Genomic DNA, 17,110 nt, shown 5'->3' with positions numbered 1-17,110 from the left:
TCAGGATTGAAAGAAATAAAAATTTAAAGTCCTGGTCTTCTGTGTTTTCACTTTTCTTTTTGTAGGTCGATGCTACTGATGCAAGCTATCCATCAGTAAATACATGTGTGCATTATCTAAAGTTACCGGAATATTCTTCGGAGGAGATCATGAGAGAGCGCCTGCTAGCTGCTACCATGGAGAAAGGCTTTCATCTCAATTGAGCTTTGAAATGGGAGACATCAGAGACTTATAAAATACTAGTGAAGCCTCTTGTGTTTGTGTGCAGAGAAGTATATGATCCTCTACGCTAATGACACTTGCCTTTATTTCAACCATTAAGGCTTTAAGAACACGTGGAATAAGTTGGTTAGCTGCTAATGACAAAACAAATCCTTTAACTACCCAGCCAGCAAGTATATAGCACAGAACACTGTGTGTTGCTACAAGGGCTTAGTGACTGGAAAAAGGTGGTCCTACTTGACTGTTCCAAAGAGCAGCTTCTCAGATCTTCAGTGTTCACTGGTAAATTTCTAACAGTGTATTTGTGTAAAGTTTGTCGTTTCATACTTCATACACTACAGTTGCCGTCACTGATCCCCGTTTTGCTGGCTTTTAAGCTACTTGGTCAAAAATCCTGCTTCCTTAAAACATAGTTAATGAGCATCTCAAGCTTTTTCTTTTCCTTTTTAATGATGCCTGCACTATCAGAGTATTCTAGTGTTCTCTCTTTTGTTTGGCATATAATCATGCACAACCTTTTTATTTCTTTGAGGTGGGAGTATATTTTTATTTCCTAAATGCCATACTATAAAGATCAAATTCTTAAGTGTGTTTGTGCAGCTCAAAGGTAAAGATATATTAAGGGGGAAAAAAACACTGGTCTAGATGCAAGGCACACTTAAAGCAAGTTTTACTTTTGGTTGTATTTTCTTTGTATATTATAAACATTTATTTAACTTGTTGCAGTTTGAAGTAAAAAATTTCCAAAATGTATGCTCAACAATAATCATTAAAATGTTTGCAGCGTACAAAACTGTGTCATGTGACTATTTCACTGCAACGGTCAGACCTAAGAACTTAACCAGATAGTTTTTATTTTGAATCACTGAGATATAGTTTTTTGAAATTACTACATGAAGAAATGTATTTTTCTATAGTAAATACACTTACTGAAACTGGAAATCTAGGAGAAATCTATGTTCACATGCTTGTGATCCAACTGTTGTGTTCTGTCTTAAAGTATTCTTCAGCTGTGAATGGCCAAGTTATTTGTGTTAACTTTTTAAACACCAGATCTGCTACTTACCATTGTATCTGCAGGGATGTGTAGTTGAAGATTCAAGAATGATTTCTGAATGTTGTTGGTGTGAAAAGAAACCACCAGGATATGGCCATTTCCTGGTTTTGAAGAATGGCTTCTGTTTCCATTTTCCAAATTCTGTGATTTATCACATCTCTGCCCTTAGGTGAAAGAAACGTCAGTAGGACTGATTTAGACAGATGGCTTTTTTAGGAGTGAAAAGCATTTTTTTTGGAATTGCCCATTATTTACCTGTTTAAAAGGTACATACATTCCCTTTCTACATTAGAAGAGATATGTCCCACTATAGTCAATCATTTGAATACTGTTTTTATTCTCTGCATGAGAATGTTGTGACTATGTAATCAGTGGCAGCATTTAAATAATTCATCTTATTGTGAGTTTCACAGTTCTGAGAATAAAAGTTAAAATAAAACACAATAGCAATATTTAAATGTATGACCTATGCTTTAATCCAAAAAATAGTCGTGGTGATGGTCTCAATAAAGTCATGGATACATGACTAAAACTTTATTCTAGTGATAGAGTTAAAATCCAGTTTATGTGCTTAGTATTGCCATTTATTTAAGTCTGTAAAATGTCTGTCAATACCCAGCTTTTACCAAGACTAATCTATAATCTAGCACAGGGGTCAGCAAACAATAGCCTGCTGCTTACTTTTGTATTGCCCATGAGCTAAGCATGGCTTTAAAATTTTTAGGTGGTTGAAAAAAAGCAAAAAAAGAATAATATTTTATGATGTGAAAAATTTTTGAAATTCAAATTTTAAAAGTCAAAATTCAAATGAAATTTCAAATTTATGAAATTCAAATTTCAAATGTCCATAAATAAACTTACTGCAACACGGCCATGCTTGTTCATTTATGTATTATCTATGATTGTTTTTACACTACAATGGCAGAACTGAGGTTTTGTAGAAACCACATGACCCACAAAGCCTAAAATATTTACTCTCTAGCCCTTTGCAGAAAAGGTTTGCTGAATCCTGGCATAGCACATTGCTGTAGCCTGTAAAATTGATGAGTCTTATATATTCAGTAAATGAAATGTTAGGAGTCAAGGTACAGCTGACCAATCTGAAACATAAATTTCATGAGTGTGAAAATCACTTAAAGCTGTTCATCATGGTTCAGCAATAAACCTGAAGCAAGATGACACAGCCTAGAAGGACAGATAGCCACATTACAGTTGACTTTGCATGAGTCAAGTGTTACGAGATATCTACTAGAGTCTCCACGTATACCGGATTCTTCAGCTTTCTTTTCTGTGGTATCTACCTAGTATTTTTTTTTTTAATTGTTATTCTCTAAAGGTACTGAAATCTGTGCCAAGATGTTATTCAAGTGCTATTTTGGTGTGACCTGAAAATTAATTTTGTTCACTCCCTAGTTACTTCTGGTGTACCAGTTTCAGCAGTTACCTGAATGTGCTACTGATTAAGTGCCTACCAACTAGGACAGTGTTTCCCAACTAATATGTCTTAGAAAGACCTCCAAAGCACTTTCATCTAGGCTGGGCTTTCCCCAGACCTTGGCTACTTAATGCAAAGGTATCAGATCAATACACATTGTTCTGGCAGGTCAGAAGCCTTTCTTCTGCTTTTCTGAATGGGTCTAAACCAACTCGGGTTTGCTTTTAGAATCCATTATTGACTGGTTGCTTGGATCTTTATAGATGCAAACTTTAAGTAGATTTTTAGAAACAAAGACTTAAACCCATACACACATACACAAAAACAGTACTGAATGAATCATCAGTGGCTGGAATGTCCATTTATGTCTTCTTTTGGAGAATAGTATTGTAGATGAAAGAACTCCTGGAATTCCATAGGATGGCACAATATCTTAAAGTACCATGATTATATTTGTTTCCTCCATTATATCTGCCTTTCTACCCTATATGCACATAAACATGTTTTCTACCTAAGACAGTTCTGTGTGCTCTACTGAGCAGCAAAAACATCTAGAAAAGTTGAGAAGGATCAGGTCATTGGTTTTCTATGGTGACTAAATTCTCTTTGCTTCCAGACATGTCAAGGAGTCAAAGGAATAAGATAGGGAGTGGGGGAGAAGGCTTCATATCATGCCAACCTGAACAGAGATACTCTCTTGCATTCTGTTTTTAGACTTTGAACTAAAGTAAACTTCATTTACAAATAAGTTTACTAATAAGACAAACCATTTACAGCATGGCCTAAAGTATGGTTGTAAGGGCTCTCCTTTAATGTATAACCACTCAGTTTTTGGTAGTAACATTATAAGTGAATCAATTACATGATGACATTGCAATTACCAAGTGCCAATAAAGTGGATACTAGGCTTTTAGAAACTGGCAAATCAAATTTAATTCTCGATTTTTATTAGGTACACAATTCAGTGAAGTTTGGACTTAAGACATTTTAAAGAAAAAGCATTCAGAAAACATTCGAAGTGCTCTGTGTTTAGAACTTCATTGGCTGATAGTTGTCTCATGTTCTTCTCATGCTGCTATCCTGAATTAAATATACAAAGGAAAGCAAAGAACAAAAAAGATACCCTCAGAACCCAACAAAAGTTGAACAAGTGGGGAAAAAATACTTATGGTTAGAAAATAAAATTTGTCTCTTAGAGAAAAATTTTCTTTGTACACCATATTTTAAAATACAGTTTGTTTTCCACTTAGGAACTGTGGAAAACACCTATATAAAATGTCTTTGTAAGGGTACCCCATTTCGCAGTATACAGTCTTGCAGACTTTGGGCTACAGATGTAAAGAGGTATTCCACGGTATTCTCACTTCCACAAGTTGATGTTGTCTGGCAGAGACTTCCATTATTCAGCTTTCTGACATTTTATCAAGAATGAGTAGAGGGGCAAGAATTCTTGCCCGATTCGTTTCCACAATGCAGCCATTCAACACCATCTCATCCAAAATAATGTGTACTTTATCCAAATTAAACATTATCTAAGTTCACATTAAGGAAATTAGTTCTAGAGATACAAAAATGTTATTAACATTAACATGTAACAGTAAATAATAACGATTAGCCTATGATTTTTCCCATGTAAATCAGTCTAAGCATGAAGTATTGTTTATTTTACAGAATTTATGAAATTAGATTTAAAATTGGTGTCTATTTTAGAAATGATTACCTTAATGTACACATGCACACCCAGTTTCATCCTGGTTAAGCTAATTGGCCTATGTGCACAGAAATGGAATAGCTATACCTTTTAGCCAGAGGGAAAGTGAATCTACTATGAACTAGAGAATAAAGTAAGTGACATCGGCAAGAAGGTGACCGGACAAGAACAGTATTGTCTTCCCAGACAATAATAACCTCAACAGTAACAGCCACGATTTATGGAATACTCATGTTCCAGGCATTGTGTTGTTTTACATAATTTTTTCAGTCTTCTCTACAACTCTATGGTATAAATGTTACACATTATCCTCATTTTGCATGGAGCAAACAGGCTCAGAGCCATTGTCCAAGGTCACATGGCTGGTAATTGCCAGGAGCTGGAATTTACGTCCACAGCTTTGGCTTGATGGTTCTGCTTCTACACTTCTCAGGAGAGGCCTGAGGCTACTGAGTATATAGCCTCCCTCAGCCCTAAATACTTCATCCAAAACCAAATGCTTTTACAAAACCTTATGTCTTAAGCTATCTTTTCTGTCGCGCTGAAGAAAAAAATAACCAAGAGTAGATATGAATGAAGGAAGCAAGTCAATGCTGACTTAATTCCCAAGTAGATAAAAATTCTGAAATTCATGAGACTATCTTGCATAAATGAACAGTTCTAAAAATACTCATTTGAGAAATATGGAGCCACTTCCACTGATGTTCTTAGTGGAAAGTCAGTATAGCACATGGGGGAAGACGAAAATGTTGTTAGACTACAATGTCTAGCTAATTGGAAGGAGCCAAATTCTTCTCCCAGTAGCCCCTTCAGAGAACTTTTGTGAAAGGAGAATGGGAACTACAATAAGATGATGACAATAGTTGAATGGTTCTGAATTTTATACTTTAATAGCTTATTAATCCATGTCTTTAAAGAACATGATCCTGGTCTCTTAAAAAAAAAAAAACAGCTGATTGAAACATTGTTTCAGATTGTTCATTGTTCAGTCAACAAATGAGTGATTTAAATGCACTAGGGAAGTTCATAATTAAATAGTGAACCTTGGTAAAGTGAATTGTTACCACCTGGTTTTTTTCTCAATAATTTCACATGTTCAAATCTATATTGTATTTGTTTAGTGAAGTACATCTACAGAAAATGATACAACCCTGTGAATGACTTTTAAGTTCCTATTAGGCTCTGCACTAATATCTCATTAAGCTCTGTGCAAATAGTCCTCTAGCAGAATAAACTGTTTTTCAGGAACCCATGGGAACTGTCCTTAAATGACCCAGAAAAGAAAAAAAAAGAAAAAAGAAAAAAGCTTTACTCTGATATACCTATTAATAATGTCTTGCAATTATATAGATGATGATTGCTTTGTCCACGACCAAATTGGGACTGGAATATTAGGCCCTTGACTCCATCAGACCCAGAAGCCAGAACTTAGAAGCCAAAGTGGGAATGTCAGCTCAGTACAAAGTGGAGTTGGGGAGCACAGGGGGCTGCATGAAAAATGGCCTGCAGAATCCCCCTTTTGTTTTCATTAAGGGCAATGAAAGCCTTGGTGCATTGAATATGTGAACTCATCCAAGATGATTTTCTTGGAGAGAGGAGATCTAATTTTAATCTGTCTATTTGAGTTAGTTTAGGGATCAAGCTGAAGACTTTGGTAAGTAGATGATCTAAAATTCAGATGTCCCCTTGAGCAAGAAGCCACTTGTTTTGAAATTCAGATTAGAATTGCTGCTGAATCATATCAACCACTGACATCCTCACATTGTAAAGACAAAGTCTTTCAACAAGTCTGAATTTCCCAACATCCTAGAAACATGAGTTGTTCAGTGAGATCACCCTGTACCGTGGGCATGTGACTGCCTGTCTGAGTATCTGGTTCAAACCCTTAATAACCATGTAGCTTTCTGGCACCATATAGGGAAAACACAGACCAAATCCAGTGTGAGGCAAAACCCTGAAAGCAGATTTCCACCTGGAATCATGTGACTCCTTTAAAATAAGAATCCAGCTGTTGTTTACATCTTGATTTGGTTTATAAGCAACTTGTACACACTGGTGAAGCCAAGAATAATGGCATTTGAGCTACATGTCAGGTGAGCAGGGACCAAAAAAAAGCCCTATAATGCAAAGCCCTGTGGCAATAAACATAGGCAAATATGCTTCAACCCTGACATCTCAAAGAGGATGAAGCGAGAAAGGCCCAGGCTGTTGGTCTATTACTGTGGTGAGCTGAGAAGGGACTTTTTCAAGAGGGTCCTAGTTGCGGGTTATACTGAACTTGACGGACTTAAAGATCCATAAGGCACTTGGTTTCCCCTTGTGGACACCCTGTGGTTGGAGCTGATGTGAACTACGGCCAGCCTCCTAAAGAGCAGATTCAGAAAGCCCCACTTTTTCCAATCCTGAGACCCAAAAGCCTTGCTGAATTTCTATGTGTAATGTGGATTGAAGTGGAACATCTTAGGACCCCAGTAATATTAGTGCCACCTGAAACCAATTTTCTAATTAAAATGTTTCTGGTTCCCACATTGGAATTTTGGTCTCTGAATCATAAATCACTTTTTCAGTATGGTAATTTAACACCACTGTAGTGGTCTATTTATCCTTTAATAAGAGAAAACTGAGCAGCATACATTCAAATGGGACTTGAAAGGCAATTCTAAGGCAGAACTCAGCCTAGAAACTAAAATGTATAATTCTAGATTTTGGTCTTAGATCCCTTGTCGTCTTCCTTGGTTTCTCTTTCTTTCTTTCTTTTTAAGATCCTAGCTAACAAAGTTGTTGAAAAACTAAGTGGGGTGGAGAAAAAACTTGCTTTCCTGTTTATATTTTAATTCAGTCTCCCATGAAATTAGGTAAACTGTGAAGGGCCTTGTGTTCACATTTTCTACAAAAATTCAAATATTATTCTATAGAAGACTCACGACACTGCACAGTCCGGGATATACTCTACTGGTAATATAGTCTGCTGCTCACTTTTAGGCTTAGTATTGCCTCCTGTGAATTAGGCCGCTGAAAAGGAATTTATCTGTTTTGTTTTGTTTGTTTTCAATACGTTTTTCCTTAAAGACCCATTCATATTCTGAGAGCAACAAGACATCCAGGTGTAGTTTTTTTAAAATTTATATAGATTTATGTAAAATCACACAAATATGAAAGTCAGCATTGGGTCAAATGAGCCTGTCCATTTCTCTTGTTTTTTCCCCTAATACTGTTGCCCCTCATAACCCGCTGTCCCTATTTCTGAGTCAAACAGCTGGAAGCCGCAAGCGTGGAACAAAAGGAGTGGGCGGAAGGCAGGCAGGCAGACTTGGGCAGGTTAGTGGCGGATGGATATGGCATCGAAGGACGCAGAGAACGCACTTAGAGAAAATAAGGAGACGGTGAAGGCCAGTGAGAGGCCAGTGAGAGTCGGAGAAGTGCGGAGTGCAGACCTGTTTAATCTGGAACCTTCACATCCCTCTCCCAGGTAAATGGCTGACTCCCTTGGGGACTGTTCATCATTCTGAGACTCTTCACTCATGACAGCACTGACTGCAGCTCTCGTGCTGACAAGGTTTTGGCTCCCTTGCCCCTCAGGGCCTCCCCTTCCCAAAGACATACTCCCTGAGCCCAAGGGCCAGTTCTCACCCCTTGCAGCCCTGCTTTCAATTTACATACCTTAAAAAGAAAAAAAAAAGATGTTTAGAAATTACTCTGTGAACGCCACTCCTGGAGAGCACGCTCTTACGAAGACCGAAGACCGGCAGATACCCTCATCATGTCCGACTCCTCCAACCGAAAACTAGGGTTTCCCCAAAACTTCTTTCCTACATCAGGAAAAACTTTGACAACACCAAGATAGCATGGTGACAGGAACTATATAAATGCCTTGTTAAGTCTTAAATTACCACAATCTCCAGATGATAACAAATTTTGTAAAAAAAAAAAAAAAAAAAATTATATATATATATATATATATATATATATAGTCAAATTTAATCTTCTAATTTTATAGCCATGGAGTCAAGGTCCCTGGAAACCCAGAGACTGGTACCAGCTGTGTCCCAAAGTAGCCCTATGTTTTGGGACATGTCACAGAACCCCCCTGGGCTTCAGCCTTTTCATCTAAAAAATGAGGTTTTAACCTGATGATTATGTAGTTTTCTTCTAGTTCCAAAGTAATCAAATCCTAGGACTCTAAATGTAACCTTCAGGAAGAGGGGAGCTATCTGACAATATCAAGCCATTCCTGATGTAATCACATACTCCATAATACCTCAAAAGAAATCTTTTGGTAATGACTTAATTTATTATTGTGACTTTCTGACAGAACATGGAGGCAATTTCAGTTTATTTAGAAGCTACCACTGTGGTGTTGGAGGGATTCCCTGGAGAACTTTGTTCTTCTTACCAGCATTTCCAAAGCCCCTAGTTGAACAATGCTTTTGTGATTTCTCATTAAATCAGTTTGAAATTATCTCCTAATCAGAGAAGCCCTATTCTGGTTTCTGGACCTCTAAAGGTGTTTGTAATTTTAGGATAGTAACGAAGGAACAAGAGGTTGATGCCCCACAGTGGGCTCTGGGCCCTAATCAGGGCCTGACTGCAAATCTTGGTGGTGCTGATTAGTGCTGCCTGGGTGCCTTCCTTCCTCCAGGGAGCACCATGGTAGAAAATTAGCTGAGTCACAGAGAGTGCAAGCAGGATGCAGGGAAGCCCTTCCTTCTCCTCCACCCTCAACTGCGATAAAGAGGTACTTTCACATCACCCACGTGAGATTTAAGGTTCTAGAACTGCTCAGGCTTTTGGGTTTTAAGGACTTAGAAAATAAAGATTTATTTAAAAGATATTTTTGAATCAAGAAAAACATTCTGCATTCTAGGCCTGCCCTATATTTATGGTATAGGTGGCACTGCAATATAAATAGGGATTCCAACCTGTTCCCCAGCTACTATCCTAGGTTGTCTGTCATTCCTGCCCCCCCCCCACCCCCCGCCAGTCCTGGGGTAAGGGTTGGGGAGAGGTCTATACCAGTCCTGCTAGCAGCAAGCTCAGGTATATGGTACCCAGTGAGTTTTGGGGACCAAGGTAGCTGAAGGGTGGTCAAGAAGTGGACTGGGTACCTGCAGGCTCTGGATAAGCATCCTCACCCCATGGAGAGAGAGATGTTCCTGAAGGAGAGCCAGAGTATTGCCCTCTAAAGCACAGGACCCAGGAAAGGGACACTAGTTGTTGAAGTCTAAAGATAGCCCTCCTGGATTCTACTCTAGCCCAAATAAACCAAGGTCTTTAAGCCTCTTTAAAGGCACCAAATACCAAAAAGGCTGTTAAGGTTTTCTGTACATTGACACATACCGTAAGTATGCACTGAACTGAGGAGGAGTTGGGCATCTCCCACACAGCACTGTTCACTGGTGCCATTCCCTATTTACCAAAGCAGGTGGAGACAGCTCCTTTGAATTATCACTTGTCTGGAGAATTCAGCAAACCTGGGGCTACATAGCTGAACACATCTGGAGAAGCTCATTAGTTGATTCCTAAAAACCATCTTCATTCACAGAATGGGAAGTCTTAAATAAGTCTACTAGAGTGATAGGGCAAACTTTCCCTAAAGAAGCAGGGCCTCAGGAATCCTCTGGCCAACATTTCAACCCAGCAGGTGGAGTAGATCGCGAAGAGTGTATAGGAACTTCTGCACTGCACGTGAATGATTTATGTCACTGACATGCTTGGTCCCAAGAGTCTGCCCCTCTTGACACTAAATGCAACACACAGTTTCCATTTAGTGGAAGGGTTTTCAAGAAGCCGGAATTTCTGTCCTGATTTCTTGTGCTTAGGTCATTTTTTAAAATATGATCTGTCATGTTCTGTGATGTTAGTCCTACTAGAACAGGCGCATTCTAGGGCTTGTATACAAATGGTGCATTTTATTTCTCAAAGTCTAAACAGGTGGTTTCTGGAAAGCTGCCCCATTCTTAAGGTGCTTCAGGGTGATAAAGCTTCTGGAGGAAAAGCTTGCAAGTAAAAGGCTTCTTGGGAATTCCGTGAGGTTTTGACTTCCATCCTCCGGGTGCTGCACCAAAGCCAAGCCTTAAAACATGTCTGTTTCCTGTGGGCGGACGAGGAAAGCTTTCTTAAGCCCAAGCAAGCACAAAGATGGGTGTTCTGAGTGTTGGGAGAACTAGCTCCAGGCTGCAGTGATTATAAGTTGCTTGTTTTCAGCTTTTCAAGGCCTGAGGAAGCTTTCCTGGCAGAGCAGACCTAAACAATGCTAGCTGCTTCAGCAGCTTCCTAGTTACAGGCTACCAGGGTGGTGATAAAGAACACCTATGGTCCTGCACAGAGAAGGGGGCAGGAAACTGAGGCTGCATCTCCAACAGGCTCCCTTGTCTTACTGTTATGAAACTGGTATGTAGCGGTCTTCCCTGGACCCATGACAGTTAAAAAAAAAAAAACAACTATGTATGAGGCAGACTAAAGGCATGGGTTTTAATTAGATTTTTTTTCAGATGGCTGAGGGTGGAAATCTTTTAAAAATGTTAATAGAAGACAGGTATCTCATATCCTACCTGCCCTGCTACCTGTTCCACTTTTAGGCCACCAGAAGTCCATGTGAAGTTATGCCTGGAGCAAAGGCATACACTGCAAGGTCTGGAAAGGCTTAGTTCCCTTCTCTTACCGATGCAAAATTCCTAATATTTCAGGTGGATATGCCTAAGTAATTCCTAAGGCCAGTAAAATGTCAGTTAGTTAGAGGTACATCTGCAACTAACCTTGTAAGTTAATTGTATTTCAATTAAAAAAAAATAAGGTAGAAAGGAAGGGAAGGCAAAAATGAAACTAAGTAAAATAGAGGGAAAGAATACAAACTGTGTGCCTTGGTGTGGAAATTAAATTTGAACAAGAATACTGGAGCTCAGGGCATCTGGCTGGCTTAGTCAGAAGAGCATGCGACTCTTGATCTTAGGGTTGTGACTTTGGGTGTAGAGATTATCCTTAAAAATAAAATCTTTAAGAAAAAAGAAAAGAGAAAGAATGGTGGAGCTCATGACTTGGAGCTAGGCTATACCCCAGAGGGTTATAAAGACAAACCCGTCTCTACCTGTAGTTAGTACGTAAGACACATCAATACAACAAGTTCAGCTATAATACGTACTCTGTTATATCTGACTCACTTTAATTTTCTGAACTTCTAGACCAGTTAGACTCTTTCTTCCTGTTCTAGGTGTAAGGTAACTCAGCTCACTTAGAGTCATGGCAACATCAAATACTAAGGCCGAGAGGGAATTAAAGCTCTTCTAGCCTAATTCTCTTATTTTGAAATGAAGGGGTTATGTGTCTTGTCCAACATATATAGTTTGGTGGCAGGTTTGAAAGCATAACTTGGGTTTCTGTACTCCTAGTGAAGTGTCTTAACAGCTTTTGCCATCTTCCTGATGATTTTTTAAATCAAAAGGCATTTTTATTATTCCCCTGTACAAGAGGAAGAGATTTATTGTGAGTTGCTTTAAAGGGCTTAGTTAAAATGGAATGTAACATGCTGAATAAAAATAACACCTTAATACACGGCCTGGTCTTGGGTGTCCTAGGTCAAAGGGAGCATAGATTTAGGTCACTCACCACTAGAGGGCACTCAGATTTTCTCAGTCAATTTAAAGAGGCTCCCAGATACAGCCTCCAATTTGTCATCAACATGATGACATTTTCTATCAACAGTAAACGCTAAATGGCCATTTCCCCCAAATATACTAGTCTAATGGATATGTGTGTGGTATAGATATATGTATCTATATCTATGTAGATATATAGATCTATAAACATGTTATAATTAATATATATTTATTTTAATGTTACTATTCTAGATTTAAGCCTGATGTTTTCCCAGTGGATTCTTTCATTTATTGTTTTCAAATGGTATGCAGATTTTTGTAGTAAAAATTAACTTAAAAAGTCCACTTGCTTCTCAGAGTACTTACAAAGCCCAGGGGGCCCTGTTGAAATCCACAGATCTGCAGTATTTGAAGCAAATAATATTTATTTGAGGAGACCCTGGCATGCTTTGATTTAAAAGGGAGAAGAAAGTGAAGAAAAGGAGAGCTTTCTCTGCTATAAAAGTAAATGGATACAAGTCAGGCAATTTCTTTAACCCTCCATTTTATCATCCTTGAAGGCCTTATTCTGATCACATGGGGGATTTCTGGAGATTTATACCTGGAGCCATGAAAATCCATTCTCTCTAGGAGGACCAAGCACTTTCTGGCTGTGTTATTTAGATTCTGGAAAGGTCCATTCTATATCCTTAAAAGAAGTTACACTATTATATATCAGTTATTATCCACTACTACCATAGTATTGCCATGTCTGAAAAATAGAAAAATCATAACAAGAATTATCTTTGTAAAAAAGGGCAGGGTTGTTTCTGCAAAGCTGCTACATACCTCTGACTTCCTTGTCGGTTGTTGATGATCGGCATACTGGATTCTGCTGAATTGTTTTCCTGACCCAATCAGGGCACTTACCTGATCAGGACTAGCCTGTGCTTTGCCAAGTACTGAGGAAAACCTGGCTCATGACTTTGAAAAAGGATACATCTAATTCACTCTGGAAAAGAGAAAAGAGTACAAGGATGAGAATGAGCCCCTGGGACACGTGCGCTTAGCAGTTAGCAGCTGCCCTGGCCACAAGCCGGGGAGCAGGTGGGGGACGCAGCTCTGTACATAGAAGCGTGAGAGCAGGAAGGCCCGGAGTCTGGGCTTGTGCTTTCTTTAAGAAGAAAAACAGGCTGCAGTTTAGAGGAATTTTGCCAACCAGAACAATTCATCTTTGAAAGGTAGAGAGACTAGACTAACTCAACCTGTTCAGATGATGTGTAGCTAATTTGATATGTGTATCAAAAGCCTTAATAATATGCATACCCTTTGAATCCATCAGTTTTATTTCTAGAAGTTTATCCTAAGGAGATAATTAGATAACAGCATAACAATGTGTGATAGGATGTTCAGGGTAATGTTGTTTATAGTAGCAAATTATTGAAAACAAGCTAAGTATCTATCAAGGGGGGACTAGTTAAATTATAGCAGATCCACAAATGAGGATACAGATATATAAGTACTGACATTGTTAAATAAAAGCAAGTTACAACACGGTATATTCAGTATTATCCCAGGGATATATGTATATGTAAAGATAGATACAGATATAGTTGGATATAGACAGATACATAAAGTCTAAAAGGAAATGTACCTAATAGTATCTATCAGTAGTTCATGAACTTACTCATGATCTTCTCCCCTTTCTTTTTGCTTATATGTATTTTTAATTTTTTTCAGTGATCATAGATGTTTATATCATAAAAAAGTTGGGGTGCTTGGGTGGCTCAGTTGGTCAAGCATCCAACTTCCACTCAGGTGGTGATCTCATGGTTTGGGAGTTCGAGCCCTGTGTTGGGCTCTCTCTTCAGATCTTCTGTCTCTCTCTCTCTCTCTCTCTCTCTCTCTCTCTCTGTCTCTCTCTCTCTCTCTGTCCCTCCCCTGCTCATGCTCTCTCTCTCAAAAGTAAATAAACATTTAAAATAAAAGTCATAGAGGGAGAAAAAAGTAAACAGAGTTAAATTTGTATCTGGAAGGACTTTGGGTTTGTCAAGTGAAGGACTGAAAATGCTGAGCCCACCTCAACAGCCACTGTCCTCTCTTGCAAAACTGCCTCTGTTGAAGCTAACTGGGTTGGCTTTTTGTTTTGAAACGTGATGCTGAGATGCTTCCTTCAGCCCAGACAGCATGAGACTGATCTCCAAATTTAAGATTTGGAAACTAAGATTAAAAATAGCCTCAGAAAGAATGTTTAAAACTCACAAACCTAAAAATAAATCTTAGATGACAAGGCATTCTTTGAGTGGGACAGATTCTATTTTCTTTCCCATAGTATTCTTTTCCCTCCGCTTTTCTCTTCTTTCTGCTACTGTCATCCTAAACTGAGTCATCTCCCAGTACTGTCCGAGTCCTGTGTAATCACCAGTTTACATTAAATTCTAATCTTCACTTCTGTGGTTTATGTGGTCACTGACTCTCTTCCCAGAATTACAGCAAGAATTCAGCAATGTGCTATTTATTCTCAGTCACTGAATATAATAATAATAATAATAATAATAATAATAATAATAATTTCAAAAACCTTAGCAATGATAGCCCTTGTACTCACTCTTATCATCCCAGGTTTAAAACATTACTCTTTTGGGAAATGTTATTCTTCTTGATAGGTGTTGCCTTAAAATGGCTGAACGTGGCCAGCTCTGAATCCCAGACCCTGACTTGCAAACCAATCTGTCTTAAGAGAGTGGTAATCAGGGGGGCCTGGGTGGCTCAGTCAGTTAAGTGTCTCCTGATTTTGGCTCAGGTCATGATCTCACTATTTGAGCCCTGTGTTGAGTTCGAGCCCTGTGTTGAGCCCTGCTTCAGGCTCTGCTCTGATGGTGTGGAGCCTGCTTGGTATCCTCTGTCTGCCTCTCTCTCTGCCCCTCCTTCTCTCTCTCTCTCTCTCTCTCTCTCTCTCTCTCTCTCTCTCTCTCTCTCTCAAAAATAAATAAATAAGTAAGTAAGTAAGTAAGACAGTGTTGTCAGGATTAAGCAGGAGCTAGAGCTGTGCTGTCTACTATGGTAACCACTAGCATCATGTGGTAAATTAAATGAATTAAAATTAAATTCCTCACTTCCTCCTTTACAGTAATCACATTTCAAGTTTTGAAAAGCCATACATGGCTAGTGCCTACTATACTGGATAACACACGCACGGAACAATTCTATCGCTGCAGAAAGTTATATTGGTCAGTGCTGATTTATGGCATCCTCTCCAAGCAGTCAATACAAACATGGAGTTTAAAGCCAGCCTCAATGGCCCCTGTCTCCTCAAGGCCAGTCTGGAAAGGCCTGAATCCTTGCCATCTTCCAGCTTCAGCACTACTTCCTTCCTAACTAGATGCACTGCCATACTGCAGGCCACGAGGGAATTGCAAGATCCAACCCCTGAATGAGGAAGTGGCTGACAGTAAGCATTAAGTTAGTGGGTCTCAAATTTAAATATGCATCAGAATCATACAGAAGGCTTGTTAAAACACAGAATTCCTGATTCAACAGTTTGAGGTGGGCCCACAATTTGTATTTTTAGTAAGTTCCCAGGTGATGTTTATGTCGCTGGGAACAACACTTTGAAAACCACTGCACTAAGGCAATGAAGACAGGCTAGTTGATTGTCCCATGCAGAAGGAATTTGCCAAACAATTCTGGTATTAGGAGTTAGGCTGAAGATATAACTTCTTAACATGAGTTTTGCCCTTAGCAGGCTTTAGTGAACTCAATATTACTTATTATGGAGATTTCACTCACTGCCTCAGGAAGAAGCAGCCTAGAAACAGTTTCTTTCAAATCCTTTTATTTAAAAGCAAAATGAAAGAAGGGTGCCAGGGTGGCTCAGTCGGTTAAGCATCTGACTTGGGCTCAGGTCATGATATCATGGTTCGTGAGTTCGAGCCCCACATTGAGCTCTGTGCTGCCAGCTCAGAGCCTGGAGCCTGCTTTGGATTCTGTGTCTCCCTCTCTATCTCTGCTCCTCCCCTGCTCATGCTCTGTCTCTCTCTCTCAAAAATAAATAAACACTAAAAAAAACTTTTAAAGCAAAATGAAAGAAACATAACAACTTTGAAAACTCAGCTTGTGCCACTACTACCTCTCAAGAATATCTAACTAAGGCTCAGGAAGGCCTATGGGAACAGAGTAAAACACCTTCACTGATTCTTTTTTTTTTTTTTTTAACATGTGCTCTTTTGTTAAAAATGTTTATTTATTTTGAGAGAGAGAGAGAGAATATGAGCAGGGGAGGGGCAGAGAGAGAGGGAGAGAGAGAATCCCAAGCAGGCTCCACACTGTCAGCACAGAGCCCAACTCGGGCCTTGATCTCAGGAACCATGAGGTCATGACCTTAGCTGAAATCAAACTAAGATGCTCAACTAACGGAGCCACCCAAGTGCCCCAGTAAATCCTTACACTTGTGGTCAACTGATTGTTAACAAGGGTGCAAGACAATTCACTAAGAGGGCGGTGGAGAACAGTCTTTTCAACCAATGGTGTTGGGAAAATTGGATAGCCACATACAAAAGAATGAAGTTAGACCCCACTTCACAGCATATACAAAAATTACTCAAGCTTTTCCAATCTGCCATCTGGAACCACCACCAGGATGCAGATTTTCGTGAAAACCCTTATGGAGAAGATCATCACTCTTGAGGCTGAACCCTCAAATACAACAGAAAATGTGAAGGCCAAGATTCAGGATCAGGAAGGAATTCCTGGTCATTAGAGACTGATCTTTGCTGGAAGCAACTGGAAGATGGATATACTCTGACTGTAACTGCAAAAGAAGCCCACTCTTCATCTTGTGTTGAGACTTTGTATGGTGCTAAGAAAAGGAAGAAGTCTATGGGGCGCCTGGGTGGCGCAGTCGGTTAAGTGTCCGACTTCAGCCAGGTCACGATCTCGCGGTCCGTGAGTTCGAGCCCCGCGTCGGGCTCTGGGCTGATGGCTTGGAGCCTGGAGCCTGTTTCCGATTCTGTGTCTCCCTCTCTCTCTGCCCCTCCCCCATTCATGCTCTGTCTCTCTCTGTCCCAAAAATAAATAAAAAACGTTGAAAAAAAAAAATTTAAAAAAAAAAAAAA

The 17,110-nt window shown here is 39.3% G+C and overlaps 2 protein-coding genes across 10 annotated transcripts in view; one reads left to right on the top strand and one right to left on the bottom strand.

Moving 5' to 3' along the window:
- HECTD1 (HECT domain E3 ubiquitin protein ligase 1) overlaps positions 1–2,151 on the top strand; it is a 98,604-nt gene extending 96,453 nt beyond the window's left edge. For all 6 annotated transcript variants that reach the window (XM_058738736.1, XM_058738734.1, XM_058738733.1 and 3 more), the window contains one exon: positions 66–2,151. In XM_058738736.1, the coding sequence (XP_058594719.1) occupies positions 66–203 (138 nt within the window). In that variant the 3' untranslated portion in view covers positions 204–2,151. The remainder of the gene's footprint in view (positions 1–65) is intronic.
- Positions 2,152–3,639: 1,488 nt separating this feature from the next.
- AP4S1 (adaptor related protein complex 4 subunit sigma 1) overlaps positions 3,640–17,110 on the bottom strand; it is a 50,262-nt gene continuing 36,791 nt past the window's right edge. For 3 of the 4 annotated variants that reach the window (XM_058738755.1, XM_058738754.1, XM_058738753.1), the window contains exons 5-6: positions 12,997–13,008; positions 3,640–4,246 (exon numbers count right to left, since the gene is read on the bottom strand). In XM_058738755.1, coding sequence (XP_058594738.1) covers positions 4,118–4,246; positions 12,997–13,008 — 141 coding nt within the window. In that variant the 3' untranslated portion in view covers positions 3,640–4,117. Of the gene's footprint in view, positions 8,086–12,926; positions 13,009–17,110 lie in introns of all 4 variants that reach the window. The other variant, XM_058738756.1, reaches the window with a different exon arrangement.

This window comes from Neofelis nebulosa, chromosome 7, assembly GCF_028018385.1.
Source record: "Neofelis nebulosa isolate mNeoNeb1 chromosome 7, mNeoNeb1.pri, whole genome shotgun sequence".
Lineage (NCBI taxonomy): Eukaryota > Metazoa > Chordata > Mammalia > Carnivora > Felidae > Neofelis > Neofelis nebulosa.
The sequence above is the reverse complement of the archived record's forward strand: the minus strand, read 5'-3'. Positions and strand labels throughout refer to the sequence as shown.